The 26,784-nt window shown below is 34.3% G+C and overlaps 4 protein-coding genes across 5 annotated transcripts; 2 read left to right on the top strand and 2 right to left on the bottom strand.

Annotated features, from left to right (window-relative positions):
• Positions 1–2,473: 2,473 nt before the first annotated feature.
• Positions 2,474–4,560, top strand: LOC118047570 (CBS domain-containing protein CBSX5). The gene is made up of 2 exons (XM_035056904.2): positions 2,474–2,987; positions 3,482–4,560. Exons 1-2 carry the CDS (start codon positions 2,617–2,619, stop codon positions 4,356–4,358), a joined length of 1,248 nt encoding a protein of 415 aa, XP_034912795.1. The 5' UTR covers positions 2,474–2,616; the 3' UTR covers positions 4,359–4,560.
• On the bottom strand, positions 4,381–14,253 carry LOC118047571 (ultraviolet-B receptor UVR8). The gene is made up of 7 exons (XM_035056905.2): positions 13,983–14,253; positions 13,040–13,747; positions 12,206–12,415; positions 11,391–11,501; positions 7,502–7,870; positions 7,288–7,395; positions 4,381–6,372 (listed from the first exon to the last, which is right to left on the bottom strand). Exons 2-7 carry the CDS (start codon positions 13,376–13,378, stop codon positions 6,031–6,033), a joined length of 1,479 nt encoding a protein of 492 aa, XP_034912796.1. The 5' UTR covers positions 13,379–13,747; positions 13,983–14,253; the 3' UTR covers positions 4,381–6,030.
• Positions 14,254–15,261: 1,008 nt separating this feature from the next.
• Positions 15,262–17,922, top strand: LOC118047573 (uncharacterized). Of its 2 annotated transcripts, XM_073412419.1 has the most exons (5): positions 15,262–15,605; positions 16,484–16,534; positions 16,679–16,730; positions 17,286–17,481; positions 17,785–17,922. In XM_073412419.1, the coding sequence occupies exons 1-4, from the start codon at positions 15,477–15,479 to the stop codon at positions 17,474–17,476; spliced, it is 423 nt and encodes a 140-aa protein (XP_073268520.1). In that variant the 5' UTR covers positions 15,262–15,476; the 3' UTR covers positions 17,477–17,481; positions 17,785–17,922. The 2 variants fall into 2 exon arrangements, with proteins under 2 accessions (XP_073268520.1, XP_034912798.1); XM_035056907.2 differs by lacking the exon at positions 17,785–17,922 and having other exon boundaries at positions 17,286–17,756.
• Positions 17,923–19,471: 1,549 nt separating this feature from the next.
• Positions 19,472–26,488, bottom strand: LOC118047574 (plant intracellular Ras-group-related LRR protein 6). Its single transcript, XM_035056908.2, has 20 exons — positions 26,254–26,488; positions 25,997–26,133; positions 25,808–25,894; positions 25,617–25,692; positions 25,293–25,367; positions 25,085–25,154; positions 24,905–24,982; positions 24,730–24,790; positions 24,542–24,620; positions 24,014–24,104; positions 23,710–23,770; positions 23,553–23,620; positions 23,327–23,397; positions 22,878–23,015; positions 22,092–22,196; positions 21,443–21,567; positions 21,139–21,235; positions 20,562–20,636; positions 20,136–20,191; positions 19,472–19,782 (listed from the first exon to the last, which is right to left on the bottom strand). Exons 1-20 carry the CDS (start codon positions 26,380–26,382, stop codon positions 19,707–19,709), a joined length of 1,755 nt encoding a protein of 584 aa, XP_034912799.1. The 5' UTR covers positions 26,383–26,488; the 3' UTR covers positions 19,472–19,706.
• Positions 26,489–26,784: the final 296 nt, after the last annotated feature.

The raw sequence follows: 26,784 nt of genomic DNA, 5'->3' as shown, positions 1-26,784 counted from the left end.
ATATATTAAAATTTTTCTTTTAAAATATAGGGACACCGTAAAAATAAAAACAAATGTTGTACATGAATATAGAGGCCGTAGCCTAGTCTCATGCACAAGGACATCAATCTCAGGACTTCCACATGCACTGATCACCCCACATGGAAGTCCGACCCCAGACAGATTGTCAAAAGTGAATGTACCCTTATCTTGTATGGCAGTGACCTATCATGCATATCCTATTTTTTAAACACGTGTCCAAATACCTGTCTTTCCATGCGAGGAAGCATAGATTATTATATATATATATATATAACTGCATGAAGGATGGTTTTAAACAGTGTAAAATAAATAAATAAAAACAAAACGGAACGATGGTTTTAAATAGCGTAAAATATTATAACTCTAAACTCATTTCTAATGTGAATTGTAATAGTAAAATAATAATCTAACAAAAACAAGTAGCTTGGTTATCGAAGATAATGTATTTTTTTTTTTACAGTAAAATAATTTATTTATTTTTAAAAACAAAAATATTAAACCGGTGTGCACAATAAAAGAACTTAATTGTTTTTAAATTAAAAAATTCTTTAATTGACATTCAATGGTTTTTTTTTTTTTTGTATTTTTCATCATTTTGTTTTTGTTATAATCATATAAGCTGAAAGGTAAATTAATATTTTAATAAATATAAAATAACATTTAAAAATGGATAGTGGTTGATGCGCGTAATGGATGCACTAGCATATAAAATGTTATTACTCTATTATTTATCGAGCAACCCAGGATAGAATGGTTCGAAACCGGGCCATGCCCTTGAAATTTTTCTTAGCAGGTAATAAATCCAATTAATACATGATACATTTTAAGAGGTGATTCTAAACTCTTTTTATGTGTAAGTTATTTCTATTACATCCATAATCTGATAGACAATTAGGCAGGGTAAACAAGTGATTGGAGACCTATTAAGATGCATGACTATGCACAGTCCAAAACAGTAGAATTCTTGGCTTACCTTAGCTAAATAGTGGTACAATTCTAGCTTCATCTCTATGATCAAAATGAGCCCTTTCCTGGATATTCACCTCCTAATACAGAAATTATGTTATCTGAGAAGACTTCTGTAGAAGCTGTGGAGGATATGTTACAAAAGAGGTGTGAAATGGATAACAATCTTTAGCGATAACTAGATATGGCTAGAATCAGGATGAAGCAAATAGCTGATAAAGGAAGGACGAAAATTGAATTCATGGTGGGAGATTGAGTGTTTCATAAGTTGCAGCCATGTGAGCAGACGACTGCAGCTTTGAGGAGGAATAGAAAACTGAACCCGAGATATTTTAGTTCTTATAAGATCATTCAGAGAATTGGGACAGTGGCTTATAAACTTCTCTTGCTTAAAATGAGTGTAAATACATCTGGTGTTTCATGTTTCATTGCAAAAATAATATAAAAAAAAGATTGGTTTAATTAAATGTTGTGGTTTCTTCTAATTTCTAGTAACTGATGAACTTAGAAAGGTTAAGGTGAATCCTGAAACAGTTTTGGATAGGAAAATCATGAGGAAATGAAATATAACGATTACATTTGGATTGATTGAGTGGTAAAATATGTTTAACGAAGACTCAACCTGGGAAAAACCTTGAAGAACTTCAGCTACAATTTCCAGATTTTGATGTCAATTCACTTCTAATTGCTAACAGTAATTTCTACCAAGATTATTAGCTTCCTTATTAAACTTGAATACTTCATCTTCTCTGTTTTACCCAAGTTCCATAACAATTTCAATCAAGAATTTGTTTGGAAACCAATTGAATAATAAAAAAGATTGTTTGTGCTTAGATAACTAGTTAAAAAGTTGGATACCTTTTGGTATTGGTATCAATTTTTCAAGTCAATTTACATATTAGTTGAGAGCAGCTATCCTCCATAAATAATTTTAAAAACACATTCTTACAGCGGTCAATACAGTAGCTTTTGGGTACTAATTTCAAAGTTAAAAATGATTAGATTTTCTTAAACACCGGAGTCACCCTTGAAATTTGGTATTACTAATGATGATTTTCCGACGGAGTAAGCATGCGCAAGACAGACAGATAGATAGATGCTAGTCATCTGAAGATTAACTTTAATTAATTATGATAGCATAAGAGTATGTATGCTGTCATCTGAAGATTTTCGTAGTAAATTAAATTCTTTTTCAGTTAGAATTCTGAATAATGAATTTGGTCTCACAAACTGTTCTTGACTCCACCAAAGACATATGTGTGAATTAATGAGCCCTTTCTACAGTAAAAGCTCCAAAACTTGCAATAAATATCCAGAGTTTACACATGAAAGTTCCAAGTTGAAACTCACGTGTAACGGACAGCGTTGCCCATTACACACCAGCAGCTGATCTGTACAGCCTGCAACAAGAAGCCAACAAGAATCATAGACCCCACAGTTTTTTGTACAATGTGTACCGTACCTATAATATCATCATCAACCCTACACCCTCCTGTAACTCCATGTTTTCCTTTATAAATACCCTCCTCCTAACCCTTCAACAACAGCCTCCATCACTTGCTTTGCTCACTAACCTGCTCTGTTTTTCGTTGTCTTTGCGAAAGTTTTATTAGATTTGCTCGTTCTTGTATGGCAGTGAGTTTACTTGCACGTGAGATATCTGACCTCTGCTTAGGCAAGCCTGCTTTGAGGTCTCTCTCACTCACCACAACGATAGCTGAAGCTCTGTTTGCTCTTAAAAACTCTGATGATAACTTTTTAAGTGTATGGAGTTGTGAGCACACAGCAAAGACTAATAAAGACTACAGAGGCAATTGTGAAGAGGATGGCTGTGATGTTGGTGAGTGTAAATGTGTTGGTAAAGTTTCCATGGTGGATGTAATATGCTATCTTTGCAAAGTTGAGAACTTGTTGTCCCCTTCTGATGCTTTGAAAGCACCTGTTTCTGTTCTCTTGCCTGAGATTCCTGGAATGGTTGTTCACGTCGAACCAACTTCAAGGTATTGAGAATTGTGCTTTTTGGAGTTTTACCATGTTTCGTCAATTCTTCAAATTTCCAGCTTTTCTTTTTCTGTTTTTTTTTGGTGTTCTTATCTGGGTTTTTATTGATTTTTCAGTTTAACTTTCTTTATGGGAGTTCCCAAGCTATTTATTGTTTGCTCAAAGGCAAGCTTGGTAATAATCCCTTTAGTCTAAAATTTATAATTTCCTTTCATTATTTCTGTCAGTTACTTCCCTAGTCAAGATCATTTCTTGATCAGGTTTATGCAACAATTTAAGACTTGTTCTTAACCATAAATCTATCCCAATTTGATTTATAGAATCAGGATGTTTTGGTATCAAATATGACCCTCCCCCCTCCCCTGTTTTTTTCTTACACAATAGGCAGCAATTTGAACGCCAATAGTTTAGTCGCTACACGGATTTGAGATTGTATCCTGTTTCTTGCAGCTCCACTAATAATCACAAGCTTTTTTTTTTTTTAATCTTTCAGCTTATTGGACGCAATTGATCTCATCCTCCAAGGAGCCAAGAATCTAGTTGTGCCCATAAAGACCAGATATAGCTCCAGTTCAAGAAGAAAACAGCAGCAAAAACTCTCAATCACCAGCCCCACCATCCACAATGGCCGGGAATTCTGTTGGCTAACACAGGAAGACATAATCAGATTCTTCCTCGGTTCCATTGGCCTCTTTGCTCCACTTCCAGCTCTCTCCATTGACACACTGGGCATTATAAGCACTGATTATCTTACTATTGATTACCACTCCCCTGCTATCTCAGAACTGGAAGCCATTTCTGGTTCTCTAGCAGACGAGAATCCCGTTGCAGTCATTGACAGTGATGGCATCTTAATCGGGGAGCTCTCTCCATTCACTCTAGCCTGCTGTGACGAGAGTGTTGCAGCTGCAATCACTACCCTTTCATCGGGGGACTTGATGGCCTACATTGATTGTGGAGGACCCCCAGAGGACCTTGTCAATTTGGTCATGGCAAGGCTTAAAGGGAGAGGCCTGGAAGCAATGCTGCAAGAATTCACCAATTCTAGTTGTTACTCGACCACTAGTTCATGTCATTCACAGTCTTCATCGTCATCATCTGATGAGGAGTCAGGGAGCAGCACCCCAGTTAGTGCGCTGCAGAGACCAGGAAAGTACAGTAGGTCCATGAGTTACTCGGCCAGGATGGTGCGGAGGGCAGAGGCAATAGTTTGTCATCCCAAGAGCTCACTTGTGGCTGTGATGATTCAAGCAATTGCTCATAGATTGAATTATGTGTGGGTCATAGAGGATGACTGTAGCTTGGTTGGGATTGTCAGATTTTGTGACGTGTTAAGAGTCTTCAGGGAAAGTATAGAGGATATGGCCTAAAAAGATGGGGAGCTTTTTCTTCTTTCTTTTTTGTTTTCTGATGGCTTTATCGTTAACGCTGATCTGGTGAAGATTAGATCGAGGAAATAAGTGGTAGGAAAACACTGATGGAGGAGTTTGGAACCCTTTTTGATACGAGGAGAGTTGATCTTTGATTGTATAATTTGTATGTGTTTTCTTTTTACTGGTGGGGTTTTGAATCTTCTGTGCCTTTTTCTACTTTTAATTATTGAAGCAGAAGAGCAGGAGCAGGCAGATTTGACATGATGTCCCTTTTTGTTTAATCAGACAGTGTTTGCCTCGTGGATCATGATTGTGTTGAAGATTATGTCATGTGTGTTGATGTTAATTCATTGTTTAAGTGAAGTGAAAAGGCGTGAGCTCAAATCCCAATGACTCAGGGCATATTAGAAGTGCGTTTTAAATCGTCTTTTTATTTTTTTAGTTTTTTCATGTGATTATGTCACTATTTCATTTTTGTTTGATGGGTTGAAAAATGAAATTTATAATTTATTTTTTTTATTTTCTATAAATTTATTATAATTTTAAATAAATGTTTTTTTTAAGATAGGTACTTAATTTTACAAATATCTAATTTTATTATAAAATTTAATAAAAATAAAAAGATTATTAAACTTGTTGAAATTCATAACTCAAGCTCAAGTTGTAGAATGATTAAAATCAATTTAATTTGATATCATTTTAATATTAAAAATAAATAATTAAAAATCGAGCAAGACAGCAAGAATATTATATAAAAGAGGATTCTATACTTGTAACACGTGGAATGTAATAGTTCCTATCTATAGCTAGTGGGTTTGATTAGGTGTGTTGAATGCTCAACGCAGCTGGAATATGTCTCAACGAATGTTTAAAAACAATTGTTGAAAAGGATAGGAACTGAAATTTCCACTCCGATTCTTTCTCTGCAATGACAAGTCATTTTCTTTTACCCACTCATGGCATCTTGTATCGGAGCCAACAAATGAAGAAGATTTTTTTGTCCTATTCCCACCAACACACGGTGACCCGGTTTCCGATGCAGACGTCTACGATGCACATAACGCATGGCATCCACCTGTGCTCTGATCCTGGAATTGCAGTCTCCCTGACATAATTTCTTTTCGGACAGCTTTCAAGCAACTTCATTATTCTCGAGATTATGGAGCTGACGATTATATAAATAAATCTAATCAGTGAGCTACACCCTGATGGTACTCCGAAACATAATTTTGCAATTACAGCTAAGGTTCTTTATATTTGCCATTGGAAACATAGCTAGAACTGTCTCAAATTATGCGAGGTACCATGGATTAGCACCACCACTACAAAAAAGATGAAGAATGGTGATCGAATTTTCAAAGATTACGAATAGAAGAGAGGTCTGCTGTTTACATTCAAAAGAACCTATGATTGGATCGTGCTCTTTCAGACAGCAATGGCAAATAAACTTGCAAAGAAAAAGTGGGGAAAACATGTCTATAGACTATAAGCAATTTCATGAATTGCACTACAATCGTTACTACTAAAGAAATTCAGAGTCAAGTTTTCGAAAATATGAGACGATTCAATCTGGTGTGCGAATATTAACTCGGATGAATTGAGTACCTGTGGACGCTTCTGATATAGCAGTGGCATCCACAGAGCAGAGAAGGGTGTCTAAACTTGATCTTCATTTGCCTTCCGAAGCAAGACGTGTATCATCTAGTGTTTCTTGAACAAAGATTTCAGTTGGTTGTAGGGATGCCCTCAATGTTTCATGCCCAAGTTGTGCTCTTTCATTGTCTCCAAATCCAAACATTTGGCCCTGGTTAGTAACCACAACAGTGTGGTAGAGGCCTGTACTGATCTGAGAAACATGACGAGCTCTTAAGCTATCAAGAACTCGAGGTCTCATCACTTTATCAGATACACCCCTATCAGGAAAGCCAAGGCTACCAAATCCCATCCATCCAAAGCCATAAACAGAACCCCCGTCAACCAGAACAAATGTTTTCCTTTTTCTTGCACAAACCTATAAAATAAAAAGCATCATCACTGGTGGGGTCTCGGATAAAGTATTATGACAAAAAATATTAAATAAACATGCAAACAGAAGCTTGAGATGCTAACTTAAGCCAACTCAACTGATTGTCATTGAGATGCTTTTTGTAGCACCAAAAGGTTTTGTATGCCATTTATCATAATAAACTCACACAAAGGAGAGAGGAGGCAGATATATGTTTAGAGAAGAGGAAAGGGGAAGAACTAGAATGAAAGGAGAACGTAAAGGACATAGCAAACAACCAGGAGGAACAGTGCAAGTTGCTAAGGTTATGGAGGTATTCTAGTACTGATCCAAATTCCAAAAGTTAAGAAAGTGTGACGCAATCGGTGGGAGAGAAGTAAAGAAATGATTATTATTTAATCTTTGATTCTATATATTCAAGTATTTCTTGTAAACCTAATCTATGTAGCAAACCTATTTTACTTAGAAGTCATAATACTATACAAAAATCCTAGTCATTTTGGAAATTATTTTGTGCAGTTAGGAGCTTTATTTAACTTGTTATAAATAACTATGTGGAAAGTTTTTCATAGAATTGAATTATGGAATAAAATTGTGCTACCAAGTTAATTGAAGACTTGATGCCTACAGTGTTCTTCCTCCTCTTCTTTTATTTTCCTCTTGCTTTTCTTTCTTACTATAAAATCTGCTGCTACGGCTCACCAATTGTTGTTAACAAGTTTATTATAACCCAGAATTCTTCTAAACAAGTCCCTTAAAAACATTAAACTGGTTATTGTAAACACATCCTAGGATTTCAGTTCTACCCCCAGTTACCAAGAACCGTAAACTGCCTAGAAAACTAATACATGATATGCATGAGTTCATAGTGGGGATGTACTCAATTTACTTCAAGGAGGCAACAGAAAAGGTTGACCAAACCTGCACAGCAAGGTGGCTCTTAAGGCAGTTCACAAGTGCAGGATGAGTCTTATCAATCTCATCGCCGTGGCCTAAAGCTCCACAGTAACCTTTTCCCCAACTATAGACCTACAATCACCAGGACATAGGTTAGAGAGGTTCTTTGACAAGTTCATAATCAGCAAGACTAAGCATTATCAATGAAGCACAGTTCAACATGGGTGCAGAGACTAACAAATCCACTTGAATCAAGTGCCACCGCATGCTCATCCCCAGCAGACACGTGGACCACATGAATATCCTTTCTTCTAAATGTCTGGATTGCACGTGGCCGGAACTCATCATGTTGCTCTCCATGACCAAGACACAAATTAGAACCAGAACCAAAAGAGTAAACTACACCGTTGTCAGTTACAGCTAAAACATAACTGGGACCAGCAGCTATTTGAACCACAGAACCAACTCCCTCAAGTAGTTCAATGATTTTGGGTGTTGGTCTGTCTTGCGTGTCACCATGACCAAGTTGCCCATGTGTGTTCGTTCCACAAGTATAAAGCTGGCCTTGTCTTGTGAGGAACACTGTAAAGTTAAGGCCAACAGCAACCTGAAACAATTCCCAGTTTTTTTTTTTTTTTAATTTAATTAAAATATCAAGAGAAGAAACAAAAGCAGCTGGTCAAAGTCAAATGGTCCCAAAACAATAACAATATAGTGTTGAAGAAGCACACAATTGCCTAGCAGGAAGAAAGTATAACCCTCATGCTTAAACTAAATGCCTTTACCCGTATTTTAATCAAGTCTTCAAGAAAATCAAGTAACACGTGATTCTGCAGAAAAGTCACTGGTGCGTAAAAAAACTAAATGAATATCAGAAAATTAACTCAGCATTGGAGACGAGGCACAGTTTGCTATCCAGGCAGCTTGGTCTTAACCGCAAGACAATGGTTGGATCTAGCAGGAATTGTTTTCTTTCAAAAAAATCAACTTAAATAAGAAAAGCATTGTTAAGAAACAAATGCCCTTGAATGTGTATTGGTCATAAGAGCCTCACCAAAAAGGTTGAGAACAACAATTTTACATGTTACTTTAGATCATCCAACACCAACTAGAATACACTAGATACTTGACCCGCGTGCGATGCCGCGGGTCATTTTTTTTACATAAAAAATATTAAAACAAATAAAAATTTAAAAATCTTAGGTTTTTCTGCAAAGCTATATCCAAGAATTTTGGGTTTGGCTGCAACGCCTGACCTAAAAGTAATATTTATAATATTAATAATAAAATTAAACTTGCATGACCCAAATTTAAGTGAGCCTAACTGTAACACCGAACCCAAGAATATTGGATGTGGGTTTAGCTATAAAGTCGTGTAATAAAAGTGTGATAATTAAATAGATTAATTCAAAAAAAAAAACAAAGAAAAAAAATCAACATAAAGGAAAAAACTAATGAAGAAAAAGAAAAAAAATTGAATTAATTGGGTTAACTCTTTAAACCAGGTTATCCTGTAAAACCTGAGATTCACATCATGAAAGTTTGATAACTAAATAGAAAAAAAATGACGGATTTACTCGGAATTAACTGGGTTAACCCATCAAACCAAGTTAACCCGTCAAGCCCAAGACACGTGTCATGAAAGTATGAAAGTCTGATAATTAAATAGAAAGAAAATTAACTTTAACAAACTAAACTAAATGAAAAAAATAACTTGTCAAATCAGGCCAACCCATCAAACTCGAGATTCGTATCATGAAAATCTAATAACTAAATAAAAAAAAATTTAACATTAACAAACTAAATCAAACAAAAAAAATTCATTAAAAAAAAATTAAAAAAAGAAAAAAAAGGAAAAAAAATAGTTATATAATACAATATAATAATATTTATAATTATAATAATATAATATATTAATAAGTAAATATATTAGTAAAAGGCGTGACATGCTCGTGCAATGCCGCAGGCTTGTAGCATGCTTGTGCATTATTGTGGATTTGTGTAAAAAATCATATAAAAAAGAAACTGTTACCATCCACAATATTTTAAAGAAAAAAAACTACAAATCTATATTCTCAACCAGCTCAATATTAAAAAAAAAAAATCGACAAAAAAAATTATGAAAAAAAAACAAAAAAAACAATGAAAAAAAAGAAGACGACAATTTTGGAAGAACAAAAAGCAAAAAATAAAAAATAAAAAAAAACATGTGGGGAAAGTTAAAGCTAAATTTTCAACCAGCTAAATATTAAAATCATTTAAAAAAACACTGTAGCAATCTGTAGTGTTTTGTGAGGAAATATACAACTATAATTATCAACCAGCTCAATATTAAAAAAAAATTCAATAAAGATAATTTTGAAAAAAAAAAAAAAAAAACGAAAGGAAAAAAAACATCAAGGGAAACACTATAACAATCTATAGTATTTCATGAGAAAATCTACAGTTGTAATTTTTAACCAGCTCAATATCAAAAACAATAAAAACGACAAAGACAATTTTAAAAAAAAAAAAACATAAGAAAAAAAAAGCATATGGGAAAACACTGTAGCAATCAACGATGTTTTAAGGAAAAAAAAAGCCAAATTGTTAACCGGTTCAGTATGAAAAAAATAAATTTGACAAAAACATATTTGAAAAAAAAACATCAATAAAAAAAATATGTAGGGAAACACTGTAGCAAGGCAAAAATTATGTGGGAAAACACTGTAGCAATCTACAGTGTTTTAAATAACTACAAAGCTAAATAAAATCGACAAAGATAATTCTTAAAAAAAAAATTATTTAATAAAAAATCCATGTAGAGAAATACTACAGCAATCTAGTGTTTTAAAGAAAAAAAAATTAAAAAAACTAAATTATAAATCAGCCCAATAGTAAAAAAAAAAATAAAATCAACAAAAATAATTATGAAAAAAAAAATATATATATATAAAGAAGAAAGACAATTTTGGGAAAAATTAAAAAAAAAAAAAATGTGGGGAAAGCTAAAGTTAAAGCTAAATTCTCAACCAATTCAATATTGAAAAAATAAATTTAACAAAGACAATTTTTTTAAAAAACATGTGGGGAAACACTGTAGCCAAACAAAAAACCATGTAAGGAAAACATTGTAGCAATTCATAGTGTTTTTTTTTTTTTAAAAAAAAAGCTAAAAAGCTAAGTTCTCAACCAACTCAATATATAAAAGAACCTGACAAAGACTATTTTCAAAAAAAAAAAAGAAAGGATTCAATTTTGGGTAAAAGAAATGAAAAAAGAAACATGTAAAAAAAAGGAAACAAAAGCTAGAAAAAAAACACGCGGGGAAAGCTACAGTGTTTTAAAGAAAAAACCAAAAAAACTAAAATTTCAACCAGCTCAATAGCAAAAAAAGTAAAATCAACAAAAATAATTCTGAAAAAATAAAAAAAAAAAATATGTAAAAAATGACAATTGTGAAAAAAAGAAAAAGAAATAAAAAAATAAAAAAAAAACATGTGAGGAAAGCTAAAGCTAGATTATCAGCCAACTCAATATTGAAAAAATAAATTCGATAAAGATAATATTTTTAAAAAATATGTGGGGAACACTGCAGCAAAACAAAAAACTATGTAGGGAAACACTATAGTAATCCATATTGTTTTTTTTTTTTTTAAAAAAACTACAAAACTAAATTCTTAACCAATGCAATATAAACAAATAAAATCTACAAAGACCATTTAAAAAAAAGAATAAACAAATCAAAAAAAAAAAAAACAATGTATGAGTACATTATAGCAATCCACAATGTTTTAAAGAAAAAAGATACATAGTTAAATTTTTAACCAGCTCAATATTTAAAAAAATTAGCAAAGATAATTTTGAAAAAAAATTAAAAAAAAAAAAAAAAAGTCAATTTCGGGTAAAAAAAAAAAAAAAATGAAGAAGAAACAAAAGTAGGAAAAAAAAAAGCTACAGAAAAAAAAAAAACAAAAGCCGAAAAAAAAACGAAAAAAAAAAACTGCTACAGTGAAAACTACAGTGAAAACACAACGTGTTTTAGAGTTCTTTATATAGGTTTGTTACCTAGGAACCCATTAGACAAGGTAGGAACACTCTTAAGAAGTGACATCAATAAGAATACAGTATAGTGATATGTATGTTACCTGCTTGCATGGAACTCCCTTCAGTGCCTCAACTAGCCTAGGCCTAAATATGGGGCGATTAGTATCATTGTGGCCGCAGCAAAATGATGAATTATCACCACATGTGAAAACCTGCATCATTAAATAGCATCATCTGAGGGACATGACAAATTCTCAAAACCAAACTCGTGATAATTAAACCATGTGTCAACTGCCAGTCGGAATACAGTATGTGTTTGAAAGCTTGTTGGTATAGTATGTTTATCGTGCATAAGAACTACAGCGACATTAATAAATCACAACATCATTTGAAGACAGGAGATGCATGCCACATAGTTGAGGCTTCTAGACAACACAGAAGCAATACAAGTCCAAGGTTACCACAGTCTTATAATGAAATATGCAGCATAATCACCCTTAATATTCCCAGACCGCATCAGCATCAACAGAACCATTTTTTAGTAGGAAGTCTTGAACTCCCAACTTCTCAGACAAAGGAAATTATGGAATATGAAAATGAGAAATGGCAGTGCTCTAAATTACTTGCACCAACACTTTCTTTAAAGCATCCAGTTCTATGAAACAATAGCATTCCTAAAACTATGAAACTGCATTTTTTTTTTTACCATTGATGCTGGGTCAAACATCATTCACACATGAAACCACCAAAATTTAAGAGCCTAACCATGTAGCAGCTTGCTCAATATTATTATTTTTACTTTTTATCATCCCCACCGTGGCCCTCTTAAGGTCTACACCAAAGCCTGCTCATTCTAGTAATTAGTTCAGAGCAAAACAAATGATTGATGAAATATGAAGTGTGACCAGTAACAAACCTCTCCAGACTGCAAAACAAAAGCAGCATGATTATGGGAGGCTGAGACTTGGATCACATAAGCCAAAGATGGGAATCTAATCCGTGTGAATGCTACACATTGTGTTGTTTCAGCACCATGTCCAAGAACGCCACACAAACTGGAACCACAAGAATATACAGATGAATCTCTGATCAGCAATGTGTGATATCTTCCGGTTGTGACCTGCATCTGTTTATTTAACCCAAAGAGAATAAACATTGATAACTCTTCTAGATGCATCAGCCTAAATATGAAAAGGACTAGGATACCAAAAGAAAAAAAAAGATGAAAAGAAATGAGAAAGAAAAAGAAGAGGTAGGCAAGGTTTGGCACAAATCACAAGTTTATTACCACATGAACTTGAATGTCCATCCTTTGTGGAAATCAATTATAATTTTCCTAGTGATAAGAAAAGGGACTGTAAATAATTTTCCAAATATTTCCTTTCTAGAACCTTAACACTATTATGTAACACATGCCAATTGATACTAGGTACCACTCTTCATTATTGATGCAATAGCAAACAATAATAGTCATTAGAACTCTAGATTCCCTTTCTACTATTGGCTTGTCCTGTCTTAGTTCATAATGAGAATGCCAACAGCGATCTTCCCAGCCGTCATAATTCACAAGGAGAACAACCACGACAACATAGCTGTTAGGACAAAAGCCTAATAACATCATTTACTGCAAAATAAATGTTGAGAACATGTAGAATCTAAAGGATATAACAGAACAATATAATTACTTTTGCGCTAGTGTAGTTCTTCAATCTTTCATTTGGAATGTAAGAATATAAGAAAGAACACATACATTGGATGCTGAGGTCTTGACCATGCCTGACGATTCCTCCACGGCTTGCAAGAACCTCAAAACCCGCTTCCAATTCCCTTCACATCGACCAAACAACCCTTTCTGAGCATTCCACCCCATCCCACCATACACTCTATGAGACACACACAGCTGATACGCTGCAAAGTCCACCAGCGACCTAAACTTTTGAGGATACAACCCATGACTCCCTCCAAATGTCCTAGAAGTCAACTCTAAACACGCGAGGTCAACCGCACTGAGCCTCCCAGTGGTCAGTATCTCAAAAATCAAATGTGATGGCAAATCCTCGATGGAAACTGATCTATTCTTATCGGCCATTTATATCAACTTCCTCAGTTTTCACACCACCCCACCAATCCTTTACCCTCAGAATCCAACACTTGTTCTCCAAAATTGATAACAATCGACCTCAATTCAACAAGACCAAGCTCAAACAGGGCCGATAAATAAGCGAAAATGTATCAAATTTTTAGGCGAAATCTATTGTAATTAAAGCAACATATGAAGAAAACAACATCAGAGGGAAGAAAAATAGAGGAGATAGAATACAAGAAAGGGGGTCCAAGTGAGATTTTCAAATTATGTTTTCGATACAATGATTGGAAATAAAACATCAGAAGAGAGAATATTCTCACACAAACTCCCAAAAATTTAATCAGACAAATTCTCCAAAGCCAACAGCTTAACCTGCAAAATTGAGCGCAATTCAACAATAAATTAGATCAAAATTCACTTCTCAAACCCAAAACAGAATGAAATGCAAGATCTTGGGACACAAACTTGATTAAAAAACCATCAACAACAAAAGGGTTTCAGTAAAGCTTTCAACTTTAAGACAACAGTGAATGCAATGTGAGATTTTGAGATGAAAAATAAAAATCAATAAACAGCAAAGGGGTTTTGATGACTAGTGATCGCTCACCAAACCGACAAAGAAAGCAATAGAATTTCACTTTTTTAGTGGTGACCGAAATGTAGCCAAATTGAGCACAAAATGAAGAGAGAATTGAGGAAAGGTAGGGTCTTGAAGGTGTCTTTATGGCCACATTTTTCTTAGAGGTCAGTCGGTCATGGTATCTCTCTCTCCAGATTTTAGTTTTTGTTTTTTCATTTTATGGTTTGATTAGTAAGAAAGAGAGATGGTTGCATTGGAGCGAATTTGGGCACAGAAAGAAGAAAAAGTCCTTTGGTGGATTCTACTCGCTGGACTTCACTCAAATTTGCCACCTTTTTGCGGTTGACACGTGGAATTCAGTGGAGTTGCCATGTGCGATAAATGAAGTGGTTCTGGCGTCAGCTTTGCAACCCTGGGAAGACGAAGGATGGAGTGACCAGATTTCGCGCGTAGATGAAGGGTGCGTTATGCGCACCCAAGCAACCGCGGTTTTGTTAAATTTTATTTTTTATTGCTACAAATTAATTTTTTTATATATTTTTAAATCAAAACTAATTCATCCCAGCATCAATTTGGCTAGCTAATATTTCTTTAATTCTTCGGATTGGCTGGCCCCTTCGTGCCAATTTTTCTTGAGGAAGGCAAGTAGCTATTTCACTGTATTAAGTTTCCCATTGCTCTGCTTAATTTCTTAGCAATGGCGCCTGCTAAAGTCATCGAAGACTTGACCTGTTAATTCCTTAATGGCTAATCAGAATATTGAAGAAGTCCTTTCTCCTCCCCTGTAAGTAAACACCCTTACAATATTAATTGTCTCTCTCGTCACCGAAAGCACAGCAATAATTATTATGAGCAGCGAAGCCATGGACTTCTCTGAAGATTTTCAAGGTTCTAGGAAATCGACCAAATATTTCATAACTTGGGGGGCAAGTCATCATCTACTAAGCCAGCCAATCCCGAGAGTTCCTTTCTTATAAAAATATTAAGACGTGTTTGGGTGTTTGGTAAAGTAATCAAAATTATTTTTTAAAATAGACAACAATGGCAGTGCTGCGCCAAAACAGGCACTAAGCATTAAAAAAAATCAAAAGCCCACAAGCTATTTCTTCTACCTTTTCTTTTCTGTCACACGGGCCGGCCTGCATTTAAGGCCCTACTGTCATCGGACCAATATGTTTCTAATGACCTAGGCCCATTATAGTTTTAGGCATCAACAAGGTTGATTATTTTTCAAATGACCCAGGCCCAATATTTTTCTGCTGGTGGTTTTAGCTTGTTTTGTTTTGGTGTCTATTCGTGGCACAGTTAGGTTATTAATCAACTTCTTTTTGGATTCAGGTTCGGATATGGAGAGTACCAAACCTGACCCCTGGTACCCTGTATCACACTTGTTTTCCATTTCACTCATGGAACACAATTAAAAGTCTCGTGAGCCTTCATCAACCAGGGACCTGAAAGGGTCTTTAAACACTTGCCCAATTCTCAATAGTGTTGTCTTGCTTGTCTGTATAGATAAAGACAATGGAGGCAGACTTGATGCACCATGATAATCAAGAAGATGGAGCAGAAGAAGAAGACTATGTGCTTCTTGATCTTGATGCTGTTTTTGCCCAAGTTGATATTTCTCCAGATACACCATATGTTCTTTCTGTAAGTTTTAACTAATCCCTTCTACAATTTGCTAAGTTTTTGTTTCTTTTGACACTGAAGATTGTGTCTTTGAGTTCTTTAGCATCAACCCACTTCAATTTCTTTGATGCTAAAGAACATTATGTAGTTTACTGGGTTTTGCATTTGCATGAACATTTCCATGCCATTACTTATTGAATTTTAATTATGTAGTTTTTGTTTGCTATTTTAAGCCGATAAACTGTATGTTGGACTGTGGTTTACAATTTTTGAAAATTTTGTACAGATTTTAGGTGCTGCAATTCATGTTTTATTACAATTGTTTTTTAACGAGTAAGGAGCCCTTCTTATTTTGAGTTTACTTGAGCATGCCATAGTTATAATTTTGATCATTGAATTCAAATTGTACATGCTTTTGCTAGAATAAGCTGAAACAATTGTGTGTTTGTATTTTGATTTGTGACTTGCTAGTTTGGATATTTTTCTTTGTTTTTTAGCTGTTGCATTTCATGTATTATTAAAATTATGTAATAAACAAGAAGGCCTTTTGATTGTTTGACACCACCCCATATTGAAATATTGCTTAATGCTGCTGCTTGAAAGGATTCGACGAGGAAAAGCCTTCACTGTTTTCTGATTTTCTTCAACTTCATTGACTGGGTGCGTTATTTTTAGTTCAAAAGGATGATGATGGCTTCTAATTTTCTTTTTTGGCTCAGAATTTTGTTGACTCGGTATGACTTTTCCTTGGGATCAATTGCTTATATTTGTTTTGCCTGCTAATAAAGTTAATAATTTGCTTTTGCTTTTATTTCAAGAGTGTCTAAATTCTTCAAACCATTGATTTTTTCTTACATGTCAGCATTTTTCTTTTAGTTAATCATTTGTTTGAACTCTAGGGTCTCGACACTGCAGAGCCAATATTGATTATAGATGACAAAGTGAAACTGGTGAGTGGATGGCTTGACATATCATTTATTCGTTTTTGTATTCATTTCGAGTTTGAAGGGCTATAACATGGCTTACTTTTTCAATTGACTGACAAATTGATAACAACATATGTTTGGTTAATTTTATTTTTTTTGCTTTCTCAGATTGGGAAATATGAAGATACAATCGGTACATGCTTTGTTTTCTCAGAAAATGGTGAGCTTATCTCTACTTGTCTTCTTTGGTTTAAGGAACTAGACTAAAAAGAAGTTTTCCTTGCATAAATTAACCACCCAGCTGACTTGAGGGTTAATCAATCATCTCTTATATAATATGCTAGTTTTGTGTCCCCCCCTATCAATCATACTTTGGCTACCATGATAAATTGATTGATTCTCAATTTTGGTCCTGTTGTTGGCTTTTATGGCAAATATCAAGGGAAATTGAATGATGAATGATTTACTGCGTAACAGAACTATGAATGTCCACATATGAATCTAGATGCAAGTCTCAAAATATGACCTATTATTTAGAAGTTATTGCACAAGACTGGCTAAATTAACTTCCCATTTATGTCGTGTTTTTTTGTGTAAACTTTAACAAATAAAACCTGGATCTAACAGCTAGGACATGGGATCATCAACTCACCTTTGGCTTTTTGTTTGCAATTAATTGTTTATTGCAATGGTTCACCAAGAGAATTGGATGATTCCAGAGGGGGGATTTGATATTTGTTACTGCAATTCTGCTAACAGAAAAGTGTGTTTGCAGAAGCTGCCCCTTTGGTTCTAGAAGAGACAGGACCATCAGAAGCAAACCTTTTTGCAGGCAGATGTATAGTAGATCCTAACCAAACTCCAACTAAGGAGGTGAAACCAGTTGCACAGCTTCAGAAGATCCTAAAGTTTAGGTTGTTAATGGATGAGGATGTTCAAGATGTCGACATGGAATCAAAGACGTGAAATTTGTGATTAGAGAAATCCACCTTCAGAATTTCGATGTGAATATTCTTTTCCGTAAATGAAGATGGTTGGCCTTGCTAGTTGATGGTAAATGCTGATTATTTAGCTAGGTAGTTGCAGATAGAATACCTTCGATTGTGCTGTCAGATTCTCTCGAGTCCCAGTAGTTCCATTTGCTCTACACTCTACAGCATGTATACTGTTTTCTGAGTCCTAAAAAATCTGTCTTCCTGTCTGCAAGTAGTTTTGTTTTTAAAAACGTCTGATTTCAAACACACTAGTTTTGAATTGTGTTCACTTTATGGCAGAAATCAAGTTTTTCTCCAAGGATTTTATACTGCTAGATGCTAGAAAGGTTAACATTACATTAGTTATGTCAGGGCAATGATATAATGTCATGTTTTGTTAGAAGTAAAGAATTCTATAATATAATGGTCCATTGTATTTCTTTTTTCTTTTTTTTTTTGGTAACCCGGGGTGTCCGGGCCAGCTTACGCACACCACGACTAATTTCCGGGCCCACTGAACATCCTGCAAGCTCAGCGGGCAGGTAAGGCATTGCGGGGGTGACAGGCTGGTACTCTTGAGGATCGAACTCGGGACAGTCGTAAGGCAAGCCTTGCAGTTGACCGCTTGAGCTAGACCTTCAAGGGTGCATTTTCAAAATTGTAATGTCACTGAGGATTATAATTGTAATGAATTATTATATTACAAGCAATATATATATATATATATATATATATATATATATATATATATATATATATATGAAATGAATCATTTTAATTAAGAGTGACCGTGTTGGGAGTTGATTGAATTTTTTTTATCATACGGATTAGGGTGTAAATTTTACAAAATACAAGGACCAAAGAATTTTAAATAGAGATCAATTCTTAAATAAATATAAAATATAGGAACTGAAATAATTTATTTTAAAAATACGAAATTTTATGGAAGCATCCTTTATAAAAAGTTTTGCAACCAAACAAGGAATATAATGAACTCTCCCTTTTGCAATCAAACAAGGAATATAATAGATTATCCTAAGGTATTGTTTTTTATTTAGAAATATATCAAAATATATTTTTATATTTTTTAAAATTTATTTTTAATATTAACATATTAAAATATTTAAAAAATATTTAAAAATTAATTTAAAAAAATAATTGTTTTTAAAAGCACAGCCACGCCGTGTCGCTATTGCTAATCAGGCCCTAAGCTCGCAATGAGAAAAATCCCTTGATATAATGCTTTTGGTTCCACAATTTACAAGCATATGCATGGATACAGTGGCATAAACAAAGAGGCATGAGATTGGTGGGACAATTCTGGGGAATCAACAAGAACATGATTCTACAGCCCGAACCTAGGGCAAAAATTTGCCCTCGAAAAAATCTTTTTTTAGAGAATTATAAAAAATATGATCACCACCACGCCGCAGAGATTAGTGTATGTTATCAAGTTTAAGAACTTGGATCGCTCCTGTGGTCTAGCTCTAGCCGTAGGGAAGCGAGCTCCTTCGACCAAAGCCTCTCAATTGCAATAAAGTCTCTGGATACCAAAAAGATTAGAGCAACAACAGATCAAATTTGTAATGAAGACAGTAAGAGCTTTGTGCCGATAACTGAGCATGCAATAAAAATATTCATGTCAAGTGGTCCAATAAATTATGAATATGAACTTTTTTATAAGCTAACATCTGTTGCTCCACTGTTAATTATAGTCGAGATGGTTAAGATATTGGAGTCGCCAATGAATATTAATATATTGGAGTAAATCTTAAGAAAATAAAAGAAATTATTTCAGTGCTAATAATATTTTTTAATATAATTGAATAAAATCATTTATAAAACAAAGAATGTTATCAAGTTTAGTCTGGATTAAAATAAAGGTGTTATTGACCTTAATCAAACTAGTTATTGCCATGTCCTATGTTCTAACACGGTTGAATGTTACGATGCAATCACAATTTGAATAATTATACAAATTTACCAGTAAAAAATCAAAACATGTTCTATGTAATTCAACCAGAACCAAATAGAATCATGATCCAAATCAAGCTTTTGTGTAGAATTAGTTTCATAAACCAAACAATACATCCCCGAGTAGGGAATTCAAGCCTTTCAAATCATAAACTTTGCAAAAGACAGAAATATCTTGGAAGTGGCATGAAGATTCTGAAACAGAAAAATACAGAAGCAAGTGGCATGATGATGGAATGATGAAGAAGCTAGTGCTCAGGTATTTTGTCCATCAAATATTTCAGAACCGCTTTAGTTCCCCTATCCAAAATTGTTCTCCGGATGCTGCAGCAATAAAAGTACACATAAGAGTAAGGAACGACAGTGGTTCAAATTCTAACAAAAACGATGAACAAAAGAGAGGGTCTGCTCTTGGGCAGTCAACCATGTTTGATTGTTTCATAACGAAAGAGTTCTCGGTATTGTCATTTAACCATTCATAAAATTACTATGTGAAACTGTCTAGAAATATAATCAATTGAAATTAAGCCTAAACCAGAACTATAGCTGGTCGGTTTACATGAATCCATTTTTACTTCTGTCATGTAGGGCAGCATCCTCTGAAGTTAATAACTTTTTCATACCACAGAGAAATATTTATGAAATTGCAGAGTCAACAATGGTAAAAAGCATCTCACCTTCTCAATGGATTTCCATCAAGTCTCAAGGCTTGGAGGCTCGGCTCTAGCAAACCCTGATGAAAGAAATCATGTAAGCCAACTGAAGGAAACATCTTATCTAATAGGAATGCAGTTAAATCAAGCTTGACAAACTAATTAGGTGGCCCACTTTATAGACGCTACAACAAATTTTAGTGGTTTGCTGTGCAAGTTCCAATTTCAATAAGGAGAAACAAAAACAAAAAATAAAAATTGTGTAATAAGAAAGGCTAAGCTAAGAACCATCCATGTGATTATAATGAAAGCTACGAATAAATTTAAGCAGCACATATAGAGAGTTCTTACAGTTGTCATAATGTATTTGCTCCAAGCATGCAAATTCAGTACATGACATTTTGGAGCCAGTTATATCAACACAAAGGGGAAAGGACTAGGTATTCTCACCAGCTCTGGAGGAAGTGATGAAATATTATTGTCAGACAGGTCAAGCTCAGTGAGAGAGGTGAGATTTTTGAACCCCTGCATGTCATATTAGCAAACTGTCAAGGACTCAACACCAAGAAAAATGCACCAAAAGGGAAAGAAGCTGCTTGTTTTCTTTTTTAAGAGAAACAAGATGTATTAAATAATTCAATTCTATTCAAATTTAAATGTAAATAGTTAAATTAAAAAGACATTGAAGAAAAATATATAAAAGAAATGATAAAGAGTTTAATTTCTCTACTCAATTAGTAATATCCCCACAGCCCACTTCTTTCCAAATGGAAAATGAAAGACTACCATCACAGTAGCAGGGCCAACATATTTCTATAACCGATAAAATAAAAAAATAAAAAATTCAAATAGATGGCTGGACCAAGAAAAATGGAGTTCTTGTTCTATATGGATCCTTTTCAAGCTTTGTCTATCAACATTAAAGCTATAAAAACTATGCTGACATTAACAAGTTTCAAGTAAAAGAGAAATCAGCAAGTGCTTTGGTAGGTGAAATTTTTTTTCTCTTAGAAAGCAAATAAACTACCTCTGGAATTGAGTGAAGTGAGTTTTGGCTCAAATTCAGGATTTGCAGTTGCTGTAAGCTCAATATATCTGATGGGATTTCACGTAATTGAACTTGTCTGTCAAAGTAATACAGAAGTTAAGACATATCAAAAAGATATTAGAGAAATATTTAAACAAAAAAACCTAAAAATGCACAGAACATGAATTACATAAAGACACACACATTCACATGTATATGTGTGTGGATGCAATCAGTGCATGTATGTTTGAATGCATGCATGTATACAAGCTTGTTATAATTTCCAGCCAACTGCTGGGCTGACCTGAGGTAAAGCTCTTTCAAATGAGGCAAGCTGGAAAATGCTGGATGGCCGAGCAGTGAAGCTGGATTGCCGCTGAGATCCAGAATCTGAAGCATAGGGACTGCTTGAAATCCATCTGATGGAATCTACAGGTCACGTAAAAATAACCAGATGAAAAAGACAAACAACTAAAATAAACAAAATGGAGTTGGAAATCCATCTAATGGAATATTTTGATAGGGCATATGACAATGAATTTGGTAGTCAGAAGCACATATTGAAATACAAACAAGTGGAGAACTATCAGCATAGAGTTGAGTGCCATCCCCATCACAACCACAAAGTTGCCTATATGCAAATCTTGACCAGCAACATCAAAAGGATAACGAAAAGAACCGTGTATGTAAGAGAGAGAGAGGTATTAAGTTAACAAAATCAATACAGAATATGGAACAACTAAATAACTCCAACAGCTCAGCTGGTTCATTTCATGTCTCTGTGAGTGCATCTATGAGAGAGGGATGAAGGGAGGTGTTAAGTTAACAAAACCATTACAAAATATGGAACAACTATATAACTCCTACAACAGCTGAGCTGGTCCATTTCGTGTCTCTGTTGTATTGTGTTATATTTGGATACAGGACAGAATCATAAATTAGAACCCTTTTACCTGTGTAAGTGCATTGTTGTCCAGCTTCAAACATATAAGATTGGGAAGCGATTTCAAAATTGCACATGGCCAGTCACTAATCTTGTTTCTGGATAAAATCAAACACTGCACATTTAAATAAATTTTAATTGTATTAGTACCAGCTTCGTGTGTGTTTGGCTTGAAGACGTGGCAGTTTTTTTCCAAAGATACAACCCTTTTAAAGCACAAACCACACCTCCAAAAGCTAAAAATACATGCTTTTTGTGTGGGCCCCACTAAAAAAAGCCACCTCCAAACCAAACACTCTAGCGCTGATCAATGTTTGACACTCAAGACCAGGCAGCGTCCAGTCAAAGCCAGTCATAAATGACTTACACAAGAATCTAAGCAAGAGGTTGACAAATTAATTCTAAAAATAGTGAATGAAAAAGGTAAGTTCCAATGTTGATCCATCCAGAAGAACATCCCTGCACCAATATTTTTTGGTTTGCATACAGTTCACAAGATCAGTCACTGATTAATGCTTCAAGGTTCAAGGCTTCAAGCCACCTCAACATATTGGAATCAGATAAAACAATCTCCAGTCCACAATGCATTTGGTATGGTTATACCTCATTAAAAACTTTTTGAAGAGTACCAAAAGGAGAAAACAAATTTCAAATTTAATGAAAGAGAGAAGGCCAGCTTCGATGCAGAAGTTGGCTCAATATAAGGTAAGAGAACAGTTGCAAAGAGAACATTTTACCTGAATGTGTCCAAACTCTTTGAGCAAAAACAAAAATAAGATGAGCCAAAAAAACTTGCCTGAAGGGAAACACACAAGGAGAGTTCAACTGGCAGCTCTTGAATAGAATTCCTGGATAGATCAACCTTTACAATTTCATTTGATTCCCATACTTCTGATGGGACAGCACTCAAACCCAGCCCTTGTAGAGAGAGTTCCTAAAAGCACAAATATCAATTGAGACAAAAAAAAATAAGACAAAAAAAAAAAAAAGGCAGTATTAGTTTAGCAAATTGCAAGTACAGGTCCCAGTTGCAAGTTCAAATGGATGCTAAAATTATACACCTAAGTTTAATCAACTACCAGAATCCCCTCTTTGCAGAGAAAGCTGGTAGACAAAAGTGATGAGCTGACAGTATTGTATATGTGCTAATGAAAGGTAATTTCAGTTAAAAAAACAAGCGAACAGATATCCTCAATATTTCAAAAATCTGCAAGATAAGGTTACATGGAAATGATATGATGGTACCTTTGAACTGACAGACAATCTAGCTGTCATGGAAATTAAATCCTTCTTCTCTGGAGTACTTGCTTTAGAATCTACATGAGAAGCAAGGCATTGTTATTCAAAACGATATATAATTAGAAATCATGGAAATTTTGTGTTGAATAAAGAATATGAATTCCAACATCAGCAGAACAAATTAAGCAAGAAAAAGAAGGAATTATCAAGTATGGTGCATGGAAGCACAAACCTTCTCCTTCAGAGAGTCTACTTCGAAGATAATTCAATAAAGTGGTAGTGGGTCCAGAAACCAATGAGCTGGTAAATAAGATAAAAAAATTATCTGATGAGGTCCTATTGATAGAAAAATTGTAACATCCACCAAAAACCAATGCCTTGCCTCCCACCTTCGAAGAGTTCGCAATGGATTGCCATTTAGCAGGAGTTTCCTTAGAGTTGTCATCTTCCCTGGGCAACAAAATACAGGATAACCCGTTATTCATCTGTCATTTCAATATTAAATGATCCACAATTTTCAAATTCCTCTGGCTGCCTAAACAGGATAAATCAGAATAAAGAAAATTGAGAAAGAAATATGGGATTAAAGGTTATTGAATTGAACTGCAGGGAAGAATTGAGCTAAAGGCATTGCATGCAAATCAAATTAGACAAGAATTAAATCTTTTTACATACTGTGAGCGCTAACCTTACCAAGTTCAGGGGGCAATCCAGTCAAAGAATTATTTGAAAGATCCAGCATTGAAAGCTGTAATTTACATGCCTCCGCAGGAATCTCCTTCAACTGATGAATAAAAAGTAATCAGATTGCAAGTCACACTTTAATGATCCATTACACTGAGTCGGTTAGATGACCATAGAAAAACATCATTCTGCATAATTTTTTATTACTTGATTTAATTAACACTGGAAATAGTTGCAGTATTAAATGCACGAAGGACTAATTTCAAGTCTGATGGAATAGAAAGGAATATGCAACCATATGAACTATTCCAGATGGCTAATGAAGCTAACTTTTTAAAGCAAAATTGTTAATTGGCACAAGTCAATAAAGTATTAAATGAAAGTTTCATGATCCTGATATGACACAATAAGTTAAACAGTTTTCCTGTCAAGTGAAGTTGAAGAAAAGTGATGCCTTGTCCCAATAACTAAAATAAGAGAGTTTTCCTTTAAATAAAAAGGTATTCATATCAAAGTTAAATTTAATCAACTAGCTACCTGGTTTGAATGGAGATCCAGTGTTCCTAATCGAGAAAGTGCCCCTATTTCTGCAGGTAAGGTAGACAGTGCGTTGTTCCTGAAAATTGGAGGTTCCAGATGCCAGATGAGTATTAATGATGGAACATTTGTACTCCCAATACTTGAAAAATTCAAATGTTATTTTAATCAATGGGTGAGATAACAACCCCATATAGAATTCTGCAAGGGAGCAACAACCCATTATTGAGGGAGGGATTGTTGAGATTCCTGCAAAACCAAATGCAGAGAACTTATTAAAATGGGCAGAAGAAATATGTTCAAATGAAAAAAAGAAGAAAGAAAGGACATTGTGCAAAGTAAGTTCTTAGATAATCCACTCACTGTTCTGATGAAGGTCAAGGCGGATGAGTCGTGAAAGGCTTCCAAAGTTATCTGGTATATCAGTCAGCAAGTTTTTTGCTACACAGATTGCATGAAGAAAAAAAGAACATTCAAATTTTCTACAGATGTGAAAACAGGGATTAGGCCATGAGAAACAAAACAGGTACTGCAGATAATTACATGCATTAAATTCGGTAAGCATGGTCCACGATGCCATCAAATTCCCAGATAACACCTTCAACTTATTTCCCTGGCAAGGACCAAAGATATAATAAACAAATCAGACCTTTTGTATCCTATATTGATACATAACTGGAGCCCCAACTATATCTAACAAAAGGCTGAACAACCATCATTGACTCCGGTAAATAATAAATCCTGGTAATACCTCCACATCTACTTTTGTCAGTTTTGAACACCTTGCTAGATCTTCAGGCAAGCTGGTGATAGAGTTGTTTGATGCCTGAAGAAAAAGTATCACACAGCAAACGTCTCATGTGAATCATGGATGACACTGACAAGTGTATTTATGCATTCTGATGTCATGCCAAGACAAAATGTTGTTCCAAAAGTGAAGGTTCATTAACAGTAGGTATCATGCAGGCCTCTCAAGCTCAAACTCAACAACAATGAAGATTGCAAGAATTCTTATGCTAAAAAAGGAAAACAAATCGGTGCATCTATTCATCAATAAATCATGATTCAGCATTACCTTCAAGTCAGATAAATCCAAACATCCTCCTAGTGAGCTCGGAAGCTCCCTCAGCTGATTGCTTGAACAATCAAACCTAGGCCAAAAAACATCAAACAATCAAACACACTCACAAACACCGATACACCAATGCAACCAGCAATATGGATAAAACCAAGCCTAATTGTTCATTAATTGGAGAAGGCGCCTACTTGACAAGAGAAGTTGCTGATCCGATTTCGTCAGGTACTTTCTGAATCAAGTTAAAAGAAACATCTAATAACTTGAGCACAGGGAGCCTGTCAAAAATTAAATTAAAAACAAATCACATACACGTAAATTTTTTTTTAAAATCAAAATACGAAATCCAACAAATCAAGAAGAAAAAAATAATTACTCACTCTCCTATTGCAGCAGGAAGCGCAGAGAGCTTGTTATGGCTAACATTCAACACAGTTAGTTGAGATAAATTCTTAAGGTCTTCCTTTATTGAGTCAATATTATTATGAGCCAAAATCAGCTTTTGTAGCTCCACATTCTGTGTAAACAAATCAATGAAAACAGCTAGTCCAGTTAATTAAATTCAAGAATCTATACACTACATTATGTTAATCAAAATTATATGAAAACATTATGATTTAATTATAGAAACATTTACCTCCCACCATTTTTCACCTTCACCAACGGCGTCCAAAATTTTGTAGACCTCATCAGGTACTTCCCTGAGAGAGCGGTTGGAGAGGTTAAGAGAACCGGAGCTTCTTGCAGCTTTCAGAACGCGATCCATGCTTTCTTTGACATGTACTTTTTAGATCTGTACTTTGTTTTAGATTTTTCGAAACAGAAAGACAGACAGGAAGAGGTTTCTATCTATCCACTCTCAGGTGTTCACTAATATGCCCCGTTTCACGTTGTGTTCATTGTTGTTTTTTAAAAATTCTTATTTTTTTTTATTTTTAAATTAGTTTATATTTTATATTATTTTAATTTTTAATTTTATATTTTATATTATTTTAATATGCTAGTTAAAAAATATATTATTTTCATATATTTTAAAATAAAAAATACTTTAAAAAACAATCTTTAATACGCTTATGATATAATTATTCTATCATTTGTGTTTTCTATTTTTTAAAAAACAAATTTGAAAATTTAAAACTGTTTTTATTTTTTTTAAAAAAAATCAATA

Source organism: Populus alba, chromosome 11 (assembly GCF_005239225.2).
Source record: "Populus alba chromosome 11, ASM523922v2, whole genome shotgun sequence".
Taxonomy (NCBI): domain Eukaryota; kingdom Viridiplantae; phylum Streptophyta; class Magnoliopsida; order Malpighiales; family Salicaceae; genus Populus; species Populus alba.
This window is presented reverse-complemented; position numbering and strand designations above follow the sequence as displayed.